Source organism: Bos indicus x Bos taurus, chromosome 19, assembly GCF_003369695.1.
Source record: "Bos indicus x Bos taurus breed Angus x Brahman F1 hybrid chromosome 19, Bos_hybrid_MaternalHap_v2.0, whole genome shotgun sequence".
NCBI lineage: Eukaryota > Metazoa > Chordata > Mammalia > Artiodactyla > Bovidae > Bos > Bos indicus x Bos taurus.
In genome coordinates, this window is record NC_040094.1 from 52431247 (window position 1) to 52446030 (window position 14784).

The 14784-nt window shown below is 56.9% G+C and overlaps 1 protein-coding gene across 3 annotated transcripts in view; it reads right to left on the bottom strand.

Annotated features, from left to right (window-relative positions):
- The window catches only part of BAHCC1 (BAH domain and coiled-coil containing 1), a 56776-nt gene extending 47301 nt beyond the window's left edge, over positions 1-9475 (bottom strand). For all 3 annotated transcript variants that reach the window (XM_027517978.1, XM_027517977.1, XM_027517976.1), the window contains exon 1: positions 9267-9475. In XM_027517978.1, the coding sequence (XP_027373779.1) occupies positions 9267-9444 (178 nt within the window). In that variant the 5' untranslated portion in view covers positions 9445-9475. The remainder of the gene's footprint in view (positions 1-9266) is intronic.
- Positions 9476-14784: the final 5309 nt, after the last annotated feature.

Sequence of the window (14784 nt, forward strand, 5' to 3'; positions counted from 1 at the left end):
TCTGGGAGCCTCTGAGGATGACAGAAGGTGCTTCTGGAAGGAGAGTAGATGCTGACCTGATCCCTGCGAGGTGGCCACGCAGGCTGGAGACACTGCCAGCAAGACTGTCTACCACGTGTGGTCAGGTATGGGGCAGTTTCTAGTGTAGAGACAAGGGCCAATCCAGACCCCTGTGTTTCCTGGCCTTCTCTTCCTAACGAGGTTCTCCCAGAGCGTTATCTTCTCGATTTTCCAGTGTGGCGGCACACTGGTAGGAGAAAAACCGAACAGCCCTCTCTCTGTGTCTAAAGGCACGTGTGTGCTTTGCCTCGGTGTGCACAGACAAGCATACCCCCTCTCGCCCCAGCCGTCCTGCAGGGAGGGAGGCCTGTGATGGCCAGGCCCAGCTCCGGGGAAACAAGAGGGATGGAAGGCAGAGACACCCAGACTCGGGACCCTGCCGTCCCTCAGGGAAGGTGGCTCCATGTAGAGGAGGATGGAGCTGCCGCAAGGCCTGGTGAGAGAGACTGCTGAGGGCGGTCAGGGCCGGAGGTCACGGGGATCTGAGCGTTGGTGACTGTGGGGGCTGCCCAGGTAGGAAGATTCCAAGAGGGGCAGGGGAACGGGGCAGAGAAGGTACTTGAGGCAGCAAAGAGGGGCGCAGAGGTGGCCGGAGCCTGTGGGTAGCTGGGCATAGGTGCTGAATACTGGGAAAGCTTGGGGACAGTGGAATGACAAGAGTAGGGGGTGGGAGCTGACCTAAGGTGTGTGGGGGTGAGGGGGCTTGGGGAAGGGAGACCTTGAGGGAAAGAGAAGCAGGGCTGAAGGCTCAGACAGGCTTGGGACTGACTTGCAGGTCGGGAAAGGGCGGGGAAGCTGACTAGCACCTCCTAGAGGAACTGGGCGAGGGCGTAGCAGAGACATGACTGCCAACCAAGGTCCATCTAGTCAAAGCTATGGTTTTTCCAGGAGTCATGTATGGATGTGAGAATTGGACTATAAAGAAGGCTGAGTGCCGAAGAACTGTGGTGTTGGAGAAGACTCTTGAGAGTCCCTTGGACTGCAAGGAGATCCAACCAGTCCCTCCTAAAGGAAATCTGTCCTGAGTATTCACTGGAAGGACTGATGCTGAAGCGGAAACTCCAGTACTTTGGCCACCTGATGTGAAGAACTGACTACTTGGAAAAGATCCTGACGCTGGGAAAGATTGAAAGCAGGAGGAAAAGGGGACAACAGAGGATGAGATGGTGGGATGGCATCACCGACTCAACGGACATGAGTTTGAGCAAACTCTGGGAGCTGGTGATAGACAGGGAAGCCTGGCGTGCTGCAGTCCATGGGGTGGCAAAGAATCGGACGCGACTGAGTGACGGAAATGAACTGAACAGATTCACTGGAAGAAGCCTGGGGCAGGTGCTGGGAAAGGACCAGCTCCAGTTCAGTGGAAACCAGAAGATGGGTTCCATGGTGACAGAGGGAAGGAGGGGGCTGAAGCAGGGGCAGGCAGCTCACCAGCACCGAGCCCGGCATGTCGGGCTCTGAGTCTGCCATCCAAGGTCACTGGGGACCTTTAGGCTCCACCTCTGGCAGCTGGCCAGGAGCTGCAGGATGGAGCAGGAGGTGGAAAGTGGAGACAGACCAGAACACCCATTCTGATCACTGGGCCCGCTGGCTCTCCCCCAGGCCAACTGGGATGTGATTCCTTGAAGGTCCATTGTGTCTGTGAGTGAGTGTGTGTATATGAGTGTGAGCACATGTGAGTGTAAGGACATGCCTCAGGGTATGAGAACACGTGAGCAGGTGTGATGAGTGTCCATGCATGTGTGAGCTCGGCTAGTTAACATGCTGGTGAGACTGTGGGGATGATGACAGGGTCTGTGCCTCTGCCCCCAAAAGGGACACAAGCAGGGCCAGGCAGCAAGGCTGGTGCTAAGTTGGAGCCTGCCACACAGAGCTGCCCTGAGATGCTGATGGAGAGCAGCCTGGCAGTGCAGCTCCTTCCCACCCCCATCAGCACATCCCCACCCTGGGTCCCGCCCGTAGGGTCTCATCCCACTGTCCCCAGCCTACCTTCTTTTCACCCCCATCCAGCTGGGCTCCCAGCACACCTGCCTTGAGGGTAGGGGGCCCTCCCTGGCCTGGCTGTGTGATATTAGGGCCATGGTGTCCTCCCCAGAGCTGCCTTTGAGAACAAAGTCCCAAGGAAGAAAGGCCCTGGCTTCCCTGAAGGAGGAGCACAGGGTTAGAGCCAAGACTGCCTCTTCCCAAGGAGATGGCAGAGGGTGGTTTAGTCCATAAACAACCACTTAAATGTGGCTGATGATTCTCTTTCACTTGGCGGGGTGCCCCAAGAAGACAGCCCCAGGCCACCCTGGGGGACCCCAGTCTGCCGCACATGGGCCTCTCTCGGCAGCCCAGGCATCCTCTGCCCCTCCCCTGCATTTCTGGTAATTTCTACTGGAAACCAAGTCCCTGCACTTGGATGGAACAGGACTGCTGTAACTTTCCTTTCGGTTCCAGGCACACAGTGGGTCCCCTTTCCCCATCATCAAACATCTTTGGATCTAAAGACACTGGACTCTTTGTTGGGGGCCCTGGGAGGAGCGGCGAGGGGGCAGGGAACCCAACCCACCTGTTCATTCCCTCCTCCTCCGCCCCGGCTCTAGGTCAGAATGAAAAAAAAAAAAAAAGCTTCCTGGCTGATCCAATCTGGAACCTAATCGTCTGGACAGCTGCAGCAGCCCTCGGATGCCAGCCCGGCTGGCTCCCTGCTTGAGCACTGGATGCCTCCCCGCCAGGCCCTCAGCCTGCTGCAAACCCACACCAAGCCCCTATGTGGGGCTGGGGCAGCTCCCACCCTGCGCCCCACCTTTCCAATCCCACACCCAGTTCCCGACTGGTCCCCATCCTCTGGTGGCAGCTGCTGGCAGGGCCACGGGAGGCAGTAATATTATATATTACAACAAACAGGGGCGGCCCACTGACAAATAGGCCTGCGTGATCTAAACGGTATATTATCCCATAAAAACGTCAGCGGGCAGGGCGTCAAAGCCGAGATGGAGCAGCGGCCCCAGAGCACAGGCTGCAAGGCCTGAACCTTCCTTGGCACAGCCCAGAGCTGCAGGGATGTGTTCTAGACAGTGCATGCTGGTTGTGATCTTGTTTGCTTTTAATGCTGAATCTTCGGTGGGAGAAAGAAGGCCCCATCGGTTAATAGGGACCAAGGAACCCTGGGGGAGCCGTGCCCTGGCGGGTGAGGCAGGTGGAGCGCAGCAGTGCGAGTCACCTACTGCCCAACAGGGCAGGTGCTGCACCCTGAAGCCCTGGCATCAGCTCGAGAGCTCTGGGACAAGGCCCAGCAAAGATCTCCGAGGACGGCCTTTCCAAGGGGCGCCCACCTTTCCAAGAGGCTGCTGGTAGTGGCCCGAGTGAGAACTTTCTCTGGATGGGTGATGACAGGCCCCCTTCCGAGAGGCTAAGGCAGCACCTCCACCCTGGGGGGATGGTTTCTAGTCATCAGAAGTCATCCAAGGTGGACGCTGGTCAATATGGCATTGACAGGGCTACTGCTGCCTGGTGACGTGCGGCTGGGAGGAGGAGCGACGCTCCAGAGGCTGTGCTGGATTTTCTTGTTGGACTCTCTAGGCAGAGATCAGCCCTGAGGGCACCCAGGTGGAGTCCCCAAATCCCTTCCATGCTGACCTCTGGCCAGTGTATCCAGGGCCCCTCTGAGAAAGCCCTGTGCAAAGGGCTGAGATCAGGGCAACTGGTGGGAATCCCCCTGAGACTCTGGCCATGCCAATCAAGGCAGCTGCCTGCCCTGCCACACAAGGTCCCTGGGGTAGAGGGGCAGCTCCCATCTTTGGGGGCCTATATTCAGGTATTTATGGTAGGGAAGAGGGCAGGGCGGGGGCGCGGGGGCAGAGGCCACCCAGAGGCCTCTTTCAGAAGAAAGGGCAAGGGGACCCTGGGGGTGGTGACCAAGGCCCCTTTCCACCCAGAAAGCACTCATTCCCAGTGGTACTGGCTGAACTCTATTTGAGCTTGGGAATTCCCAGCTTAGGGCCGGTCCCAGGCTCAGACCCTGGAGCTAGACCAGGGGCATTCTGGGAAGTGTAGTCCTTTGGGAGTTGAGAGGGCCTGCTGGGATTTTGGGGGGTGGGGTGGGCATCCCATCAAGAGCAAGCAAATAAGCAGAGAGAGCAAAGGAGGTTACCCTGACCCTAATCCCAAGGTGGAAGTCTGACATTCCTGGGAAATGGCTGAACTTAAGACATCTGCTCCCTGAAAAGACACCAGCCAATATTGGATTCCAGCCCCAGATCACACCCGCAGTGGTTTCCCTGAGCAAACTGTCTGGAGCTCTTATTTTGGTGAGGAGATCTGGGAACTCCCCAGAGAGGAAAGACCCGGCCTGAATTCCCCAACCCTTTCCTCCTCTGGCAGCTGCCTCCAGACCGCAGGAGAGACAGGGGTGCTACCTGCCGGGCTCCCGGAGAGGCTGCAGCGCATCCCGCACACTCTCACACATTATTTATGCTCACAGCCCGCGCTGATGACATATGTAAGTTGACAGCGAACATCCTATCAACTTGCTGGAGTGTATCTTGATTGTTAAAACACACTCTTAAAGGTGTACGATCATTTATCAAATTAAAATAGCGGCGCCTTGCCTGTCCCTTTTCTGCCTTCCCTGACCACTCCCCTGTAGCCTTCCTCCTTCTCTGGCCTCCTGGGCATCCTGCCCTTGTACCCAGGCCCTGCTCCTCGGGTGGGATGGGGGGAGGAGAACCCTGCCCCTGATTCCAGGGACCCAGACTCAGCACCCCCTCCCCATCCCACCCCAGGCCAGGGCAAGCCCACTAATCGCCAAGAAGTGACAAACGCCAGAAGCCCCACCAATTAAATCTAAACTCAAGCAAAGCTCAGTGGCCAGTAAATTATTATTTTTATTAGCTTGAACCAAGTTCCCGTAAGAGAGAAAGTCAACTTGCTCCCATGAATGGCTCTTGTATAATTTATTTAACTCTGTGCTCTTTGCCAAAGCCTGGAATATTTTTAGCTCGTTCTGTTGTTGGATTTGGCTTTTTTATGTGTGTTTCTGAGGGGTATTTTTAGCTCCCTCCATGTTATTCTAACAGCCTCCTGTGCGTTTTGTCCTGTCTGTGCGGGCTGTTGAACCCAGTCTCACAGCAGACGAGGGAGATTTCTAAGAATAAACGGGAGCATTTGGGGGTGATTTGGGATCCGCACAAGGCCACTCCCTGCCTCTCTGGCTAATTTGCCTTAGTGCTCACGTGACCTGGATATTCCTATAGGAATATCCCTGTAGGAATAATCAGACAAGGGGGCACTACAAGCCCCACTGAGAAAAAACCCACATTCCAAAAATGGCTTCGCTGGGGTGGGTGAGGCGGCCGCAGCCTGGCCAGTCCACGCGGCCGCTGGATTCTGGGCTCCACACGGCGGCCGTGGCTTTGATGTTTGCTTCTGCCGCTTACAGAGCAGGACGGTAGAGTCTTCGGAAAGTAACTCTTTTCACACCTACTTAATGTTGGTAACGGTTGCCGAAACACTCCATCGTGTCATTGAGTTAATGAGGTATTTACGAAATTGTATTTTTTTTCCTATACGAAAAAATATCACATGAGAAAGGAGGGGGATCCTTTGATGGGGTCTTTTCACACCAGGAAATTATCTTCCCCATCCCATCCCCCACCACGTTTTTCTTCTTCTTTTTGAGATTGAGGATCAGAAGCACTTTTAGCAGGAGAGAAGTTTGTGGTTCTCCCACCAGAAGGAATCTGCCGCCCTGTATACTCCCAACAACAACCACAGGCCCAGGGCACCTGGCTTCCAGGCCAGGCCATTTACACGCCAAAGAAGCCAAGAGAAGGGGTGGAGAGGAGAACCCACTCGCAGTCACATTGCCCAAACCTCCGCCTTCCTTGGGTGGAGACCCAGTGATTCTCCTTTGGCCCCAAGGGTAACACACAGAGAAGGATGAAGGGCAGTAGCTGTAGCTGACCGGCTGGAAGAGGGGGCGGGGACCCGGCTTCTCCCAGGCAGGGCTGCCTCCTACTAGACGCACTCCCTCCAAGGAGAGGCGCAATCCCAATCGCTCCAGGCAGTAGCGCTGATGAAAAACCTTGGGTTGGTGTGTTGTTGATTTTCATTTTTTCCCCCCTAGATTTCACAGCTTTGCCTCCGGACCATCTGTATTAGAGACAAAATCTAACACTGCACTAAAAATAATGATTCCAAACATTCTAATTGCACCTTTTGGTGACAAGGTTACTGGAACAGCACTTTACCATAAAACCCCACAGCCCGATGATAAAGCTATCCGCACTTTCATTTTTAGAAAAACAATGGGAGAAGCCCTGGAGCCCAACATCCCATCGGGGTCCTTCAAACTGACATTTTGAAAGCGCTGGGTGGGGGCAGCACTGGAGGAGCGCAGGGAGGGAGACCTTGGCCCAGGCTGGGGGGCCGAGCCAAGACGAGGAATCCTCAGAGGCCAGGGACTCGATCTCCGGTGGCTGGATCCTACTCCCATGTTACAGCCGAACAAATAGGAAGAAGCTCAGTGCAATTTTCCTTTCAGCAGGGTAGTCAGTGGAGGGAGGGGCAGGCTGGGCTGCTACAGCCTGGCTTATGGACCTGAGGCCGTCACAGAAATGGGAAGAAAGTCCGCCAAACTGGCCATTTTGAAATCCGCACACGAGACGCAAAAAAAAAAAAAAAATTTAACTTAATTATACTTTTTCCTTTTTTAAACTGGATCATATATAGATACAGACCAAAGCAAAGTAGTCTGAGGTATAATTCTTTTTTTTTTTAATTGATGTAGCTAAATTTTAAAACCAATACAAGATCCTGGTTTTCAGCAATTTCAAAAGCCTTTCAGCAGCAGATGTTTCTAGCTGGACGCCCTCTAGGCCAGCCTTCCCATCACAAATGGGTTGAACATCTCCAGGCACAATAGGTCTCTCTGGTCCCCCAGGGAGGTAGAAGCAGCCTCCAGGAGCAGCAGATGTGTGGGCTCCCAGGTGCCCCCTCTGAGGGTGCCCTGGGGACCTCCAGTGAGCTCTAGAACACCCTGCATATGGGGAAGGTGAGTAGGGTCTGGGTCAAGGACACAGACCAGGCCAGCGCCCACCTGATTTCTCCAGTCCTTCCATGGCCTACAATCCAAGAACCACGTGGTCAAACTTGGAATGAGCCAGACAATGGTTCGGGTCACCCAGACCATGTTCCCACCTGGCCTGGGGGTGCCTACATCTGGATATAAGAGCAGAAAGCAGAAATGGCGGCTGACCAGGATCTGGCGAGGGCTGTGGGCTGTTGAATAGGGACAAGGGAGGCAGCAGTGACTTAAACTGATGGGGAATCCAGCTTGGCCAAGCCCCCCCCCCCCGCCCCCCCCTGCCCCCTCCCAGCCCCCAGGAGGGCATGGCCCCAGCCTGTCAGTGCACTACTGGGACAACCTTGGTGTCAGGGGCCCTTCTGAACCCTTGCTTCTGTTACCCTCCAGGTTAGAGGGCATGGCATATGGCATGGCGGGGGTGGGGGGGGTGCATCCAGAAAGGACTAGGGACACTGTGGCACTGTCCCTAAGGCTACCACAAGCCTTCAACCACAGCCCCTCAGTGTGAGCTGAGCTGGGCAGGCAGCATCTCCAATGCAGGAGCAGGAGAGACAACCACAGGGACAGTAAGGACAGATATTTAAAATCACCGATTGCCCAGGCAAGTGCTTTTGCTCTTTTGAGTTATAAATCTATAAGAGGAAAAAAACAAGGAAGAGGGAAGAGTGAGGCAGAGGAAAAAAAGCAGCCTTGCAGAAGGCTCACACTGGAACAGGAAACGCGGGCGAAGCGCTGACTCCAGGAGAGGGCTGACTCCAGGAGAGGGCTGAGTCCAGCCCCTCCACTTCCAGCTTGCTCTAACTTTTTGAATCTCATGTGGTAAATGCTAAAAGCCCATTAGTAATTAAGCAATTTCTCGTTATTTTTTTCTTTTTAGGAAATTTATGTTTTTCTTTCTGATTGCCCTCCCTTCTGACATTTTCCCTTCTAGCCTGACTCTGCCATCCGTTTTAATCCACACACTAATTGTAATCCCATTAAAGCAGATATAATTTTATTAGTATTCACAGTTCATCAAGCTAGCAATAATAACTGTTACTGCCAAATTAACAACAACAACAACAAAAAAAGAGTCAAACAACATTTCTAATGTTTAGAACAAACTGTAAACAAAGGCAAGCCAACCTTCCAGGGTGACCAGCGGGTCCCCAAACGCGCAGCCACTCGGCTTCCTGCAAGCTCAGCCGGCGCTGGCCAGTGACCTCCAGGGTCTCCGCGAGATACAGCCCCCTTTGCCACCCTCTGCCTGGCCCTGCTTCTCCTCTGACCTGGCTCGACAGTAGTATCGAAGCCACCCCAGAGGGGGACCGCTCTGGAGATCTGCGTCAGCTCTGCCAAGGAACAGCTCTCTCCCGGGAGAGGTCTGGAGTGCAGGGAGGCCCCAGCTCTCTCCTCTTGGAGCAAATCTGCGGCGAACTCGCCTGCACCGAAATCCGGCGGCGGCCCCCGCGCCGCCCCCAGCCGAGCCGGCGCCGGCACTGCCCTCCCCGAGAGCGCAGGCCGAGAGGCTGGGCCACGATCTGGCCACGCTTTGTCCGGCTTTAGCAGGATACCAGAGGCACTTGTTAAAGCAAATGCATCCCCTGCAAACCCATTCTCGCCCTGACACTTCAAGGCTTTATATAGAAACAGGATTTGCTCGTCTTACACCAGCAGTCCCTATTAACGCTCACCCCGCGCACACACCGCCCTAATCCGAGAGGCCGCGGCACTCCCCTCCCCAAGTCACAACAGCCGTTTTTGTTCCCGCAGAAAGTGGCCTCGTTGTCCCAGCCCCGGAATGTCTTAAGGATGTGAATGCAGAATGCAGAAATGAGGTTTACGCGGAATTTAGTTCTTCGGCAGGAAGGGGTGGGGGAGGGTGCAGGAGGGGAAAGGCTTTATTTTAAGCCGGCTCCGGGGCTGCCCCTCCGAGACCCTGGGGGACCCCGGGGAAGGGCACTCTAAACCGCGATGATCCGGTTCGGGGAGCCCCCACAGGACGCGCGGGCCGCCACCGGTGCCGGAGCAGGGAAATGAAACCGAAGGCTTCTCCGCAAACGCTCCAAGAGAGGAGGGGCAGGCTCCCATCCGACCCTCGACCATGCCCACCTCGCGGCAGGGTCTCCTCTCCCGCGGCCGCCCGGCCGGCACTGACCTGTGTGCGAAGCCATGGGCAGCGGCGACGGGAAGTACTTTCCGGGCTGGAAGTGAGCGGGGGGCTGCGCGGCGGGCCCGGGCGGGGCGAGGCGCGCAGCGGCGGCGGCGCTGCGGTGGCCCAGGCTTCCGCGCTCCGACAGCAGATGAGGCGGCGGTGCGAAGTCGCGGCCATCCATGCCGGGCCCCGGCCCCGGCCCGCCGCCGCCTCCCGGGAGCAGCACGGCCGGGGCCCGGGGGCGGCTCGGCGCGCGGGCGGCGCGCAGGCGGCGCGGAGGAGGCGGTGTCTGGGGTCACCGGCGGCAGCGGCGGGGCCGGTCAGCACGCGGGCGGACTGGGCTCCTCGGCGGGCGGCCGCGTGCCGAGCCGGCGGCCGCCGTGCGGATCCATAGTCTGCGGAGACAAGCAGAGGAGACTAGGTGACTTGGGGGTTCAGCTCGCCGGGGGGTCCCCGCCCCCGCCCGCCCGCCTGCCACCCTTCCCACCCCGCCGGCCCGAGTCCCGCCAGGCCGGGCGGCCGGGCCCCGAGCGCCCGGCGCGTCTCCCCGCTGCACGCGCGCGCGTGGGCCACCCGGGCCGCCCCGATCCCCCCGCGCACACGCACCGTCCCGGCAACGCTCGGTCCGGAGGAGCCTGAGGGAACCCGGCCGTACCGCTGGCCGCTTCCCCTTCGCGGGTCCCTGCGGCGAGGGCGCCGCGGCGAAAGGCTGCTGGCTCCGTTGGGTGATAAAAACCCAAATCTGCGAAGCCATCACGCATACACACACACACACACACACACACACACACACACACACACTGGCACACGCACACCCTCTCCCCTCCCCCGCTGCCCAAAGGTGTCTCTGAGGAAAGGCCTGGGGTCCACGCTAGCTTTTTCCCTCTCTCTCCATTCCGAGGTCCAGCTTTTACTGCATTCTGCTTAACCGAATAACCATGCTAATTAAGCGAGTAATTTTATTGATTGTAACTCAAGAGTTTTTTTTTTTTTTTTTAATAACCTTCCTTTTCTCCCCTCTCCCATCCCCCTCATGCGTCTTTTGGTCCATTCTTTTGAACCCGCCGCTCCTCCCCCCCACCCCTGCCCCGCCACAGCCCTAACAGGACCAAGCCCCCATCCCGCAATGCCGAGCTTGGACCCCGGGCCAGCTCCCCGAGCCCCAGGGGCTCTACGTCCGCCGGCGGCGTCACCTGGGCCGCCACGCCGCAGTGCCCGGCCGGTCGGCCGGGAGCCGGGAGCTTCCTAGCGAGGCTCAATCTCCCCGCCCCCCGGTGAAATTCGCCCAGGATCTTCCTCTGCGGATTGGGGCTTTGGTGAGGGCCTCTTTGAGAGTCAGAAATTGTTCTTCCTCAACGCCCCAAATCGGCCACGGAATTTCTCCCTTCGGCGCCTGCCCCAGCTCGCTCGCTGAGCCAAGGCCGTTCTCTGCACGGCTCGGGGACGTGGGGTTTGCGAGGTCGGGCTCCGCCGTAGGGCCGCGGACAACGGGCCCGGCCCAGGGCAGCCTTTGCCAATGCCCAGGTCTCAGCGGACCCCTGGCCTCCGTCGTCCACCTCCACCTCTCGGCTGAGCCACTTGTAATGTCCCCCACCTCCCTTCTCTTCCACCCCCACCCAACGCGGAGAGTCCACTCCGAGGCGAAATTGGGGACAATTTCAGACGCTGAGTGTGAAACGACGAAGCAAGCAACATAAACTGAACAGCTGTGCGCCCGCGTGGACTTCTTTCATTTTGCACATCTCTCATTTCCTCAATCTGCATTGTTTTAACGTTTCATATCACTTCGAACAAAAGGGAGATGGGCAGGCTCAATATTCTTAACAGTGAACTTTGCATAAAGTCTTCGCATTTTTTTTAGTCGTCCCACCGTGACAACAAAGCGATTAAGATGTTTTCCATTTTGTGAATACCATTTTAAATTACTATATTTAATGCTACAGGTTCTACACGTCTTATTTGCAGACTGTTTTGTGTTTGATTTAATCTATAACCGAAAACATAATGTATTAAGCGAATACATATTTGCTCAGCTGATAAGCTTTTTAATATTTATTCGGAGAGCTTTTGCATTGTAAATAAACGGGACCTACACAAAGAGTTCTCTTTGTCTCTCAACTTCCTACAAAGGGGTTTTGGGCTTCCTCCCCTCTAGGGATCGTCAGCTCTCTACCCCGGTCTAACAAATCTCTCGACTCGCCGCCGCTCGGGCCTACTGAGCGAACGCCTGGCCTCAGGACCGGGAGAGCGCCGGGCGAGGGGGCTGCCCGCGCTGGGGTCAGGGGAGGGAGGGGCTGCCCGCGCGGGGCTTAGGGCCTCCGGGCAGCAGCGAGCTGCGAGCCGGGGGGCACGGGGCGGGAGAAAGGGAAAGAAGGAGGGGAGGGAGGTCGAGAACCTGCGCCTTCAAAGGCGCCGAAGGCCCGCGGCTGCGCGCACGGGGGGTGGGGGGCTTCCCAGCGGCCTCCGGGGAATCGCGTATACTATGCTTTTGTTTTGTGGGGTTTCTTTTTTCCAATAAGAAATTCCAAAATTGTCGAGAAAGGGAGTTGCTCTCGATTCTCGGGACGCGGGCTTGGCTACCAGCAACAGCTTTAATCTTCACCTTCTGTGGGCCGGACCGATCCTTCCCCACCAGCCCGCCAGACTGTTTACTCGGAAGGGGATGGGTTGTTGTCGCCCCTCCGTGCCGCGGAGATTCTCACCAGGTCAGAGGGGCTTTCCTTTGTGTTCTTTGCTCCGGGCAAGAGGCCGCGCCGCGCCTCCCAGTCCGCCAGAGAGCGGCTCCCGGGGGCCTGCGGAGCACAAGCCCGGCAGGGAGAGGGGCGGCGACGCGCGGCCGCCGCCGCCTGGGCCCGGAGTCTCGGATCCCAGGCGCCGCCATCCGCGAATCCCAGGGCTCCGAGCGGCCTCCCCCCAGCGCCAAGAGAGACCGCAGCTCGCGTAGGGCCAGACTCGGAAAGGACACCGAGCGAAAGCGGTGGCGTGCCGGGGGCCCCCGCGCCGGCTGGAAAATCGCTGACAAGGGTATTTTGGAGAGTCGAACCTCGAAATGCCGGGTCCTCCCCAGGACTCCGCGGCGCGATCCCAGGAGTCGCCCGTCTCTCTGAGCGTGGCTCGAGCGCTCCAGGATTGTGGGAGCGGCTCCTTCGGTTTTACTTCGGTTTTAAACAGCGAAAACCCTCCCTTTGCTTCGGTCACCCGCATCCTCCGGCGCCGTCTCCCGGTGCGCTGGCGCTGTGGGGGCCGCAGGCTGGGCTGGGGCCCGCGCACACCCGGCGCAGCTCGGAAGCCGCCGTAGAACCCGCTCCCTGCGAAACGGTCGAGCCCGACACCCACCCTACCCCCGCCAGGAGAGGCCCGAGGCCCGTGGCCTCTCCGCGCCCCCGCACCCCAAGGCGCACCCGCCCGCAGATGCCGCCTCAGGGGTGGTGGTCTGAGCCCTGCACGCCGCCCGGAATGCGGTCGGTGAGAAAGCCACTTTGCGCTGGCCTCGCTTGGCCCCCTCCTCCACCCTCAGCCGCCCCGGAAATTTTTTTCTGAAATGTCCTGAAATGAATTAGGCTCTGGAAAGCGAACCCCCACGAACCTCGCCGTTACCCCTCTCCGCCCGATCCCTAGCCCCGCACGCCGCTGGCGGCCGGCAAGACCCTTTGGTAGGCGGCTCGGCCGCCTCGGCCAGCGCGAGCCAGCCGGTTCCCGGAGCCGTGGAGCGACCGGGCGGGGCTGACCCAAGGCTGCTCGGGGAAGAGGAGCAGCGTGGGGGGGGGGGGGTGCAAACAATTGGGGTTCATTCGTGGTGCCGCCAAAGCCAGGAGCGCGTTGGCTGCGTCGGGGACCTCGCCGACTGTCTAGCCGGAGCGGCCCGCGCGGCTTTCGCCGGACGCAGCCTGGCGGTCCCTGTCCTGTCGCGATTATTTATTTTTAATACTGGGTGTCGATCGACACAACAAGCGCTCAGAGCAAAGCAAGGACGCATTACGGGGGGAATTTTAAACCGATCGATAAGATTTTTCAGAGGGGGAAAAAAAATCGCTCTTACATATAGTCCATTAAAAAAAAAAAAGCCTGTTCGACATTATAACGGATTTTTAAAAAGGGAAGATATATACTTCTTAACATCGCAACCCTGAATTTCTCTTACTAAAAAAAAAAAAATTGTAAATCCCCAAAGCCAAAATAAAAATAAAATAATAAAAATACAAAAACAAAAAAAAATGAAAGCAATTTCAGTTACTTACTGGAGGTTGTTTCCTGGATACAATTGAATGCAATACAATTAAACCAGTAAATGTGACTTTGTTTTGTATTCCTATTGGTATTTTCAATGTGCTGACTGTTGCACTGTAAATGCACCGCTTCCACAACAACGACTCTAGCGAGCCCATCCAGAGCGGCTCTCAAACCTGCAGCCCGGCGCGGCGAGCCACGGGCCCTGCATACTAATAAGCTCGTGCCACTCAGCCCGGAGCAGCCGGTGCGCTGATTGGCCGCGCGGCCCTCCGCGGCCGGGAGCTCGTGCCACTCATTCGGCGTAAACAGGCCTCCCAATAGGCTGGCGCCGGGCCAGGGAGCTGCCAATCAGGGAGCAGCAGGGCTACTACCAAGCCCGATGGCGCCTAATTCAAGCCCGGCGACTGCGCAGCTCCTTTGCGCAGATCGTTGCTGCTGAATGGGAATGTGTTGGCGCAGGGCGGGAGAGGGAGCAGGGGCGAGTGGGAGCGCTTATCCACGCCGAGGGGAAGGCTTTTGCTTTTTTTTTTTTTTTAATTTAACCCAGCAGGTCTAACGTTTGGCGTCCGGTGCACAGAGGCCAGATGATACAGCAACACGCGTTGAAGCAGATGCTTTTTAAAATACTTGGGATGTCTGGCAGGTGGCTAAACCCCGCACAGGTAGGCCCGAGATCCAAGCATAGAGGCCTCCTCGGGTTGCCTGGCCCTACTACCACTTCGAGGCCTCCACCTGCTCTGACCAAGCTCAGGAATGCCTGCACTCTCGAAGTCTGGGTACCACAGACTCTTGAGTCACCGGCCTTGTCCTCTCCTCCTCTTGCCCCAGGGATCAGAATCTGGGGAGAAGTTCTTGTGTCTCTGGCCACGTATCTGCCGTCCCTCAGTTTTTATTCCCCTTGGCTATATTTTTGCAACGGAGCACTGATGAAAATGAAAATCGGGGATTTAATGCCATGACAAAGATTGCCCTTTCTTCATCTGCAACTAGATTTTAAAAATACGTTCACCTTGATACCCACAGTGTGCAAACCATGCGCAGTATTTTTCAATGTCACTCTCCTGCATATCTGCTAAATTCTTGCCCTAAATAAAAAAGCCACTAAACAAATATCTTCATCGTAATCAGATGCAAACTACTTTTTAGGTTATTCTCCAAATATTTCTGTTAGAGTTTGGTTTCCCAACGATCCTATTTATGCTCGGGAGTCAAGTCTATGTCTTAGTGGCGATGGATACATTATTTTTACTCCTCCAGGTGCAGCTCTGCTTCCCCCTCAGGGGGGACAAAA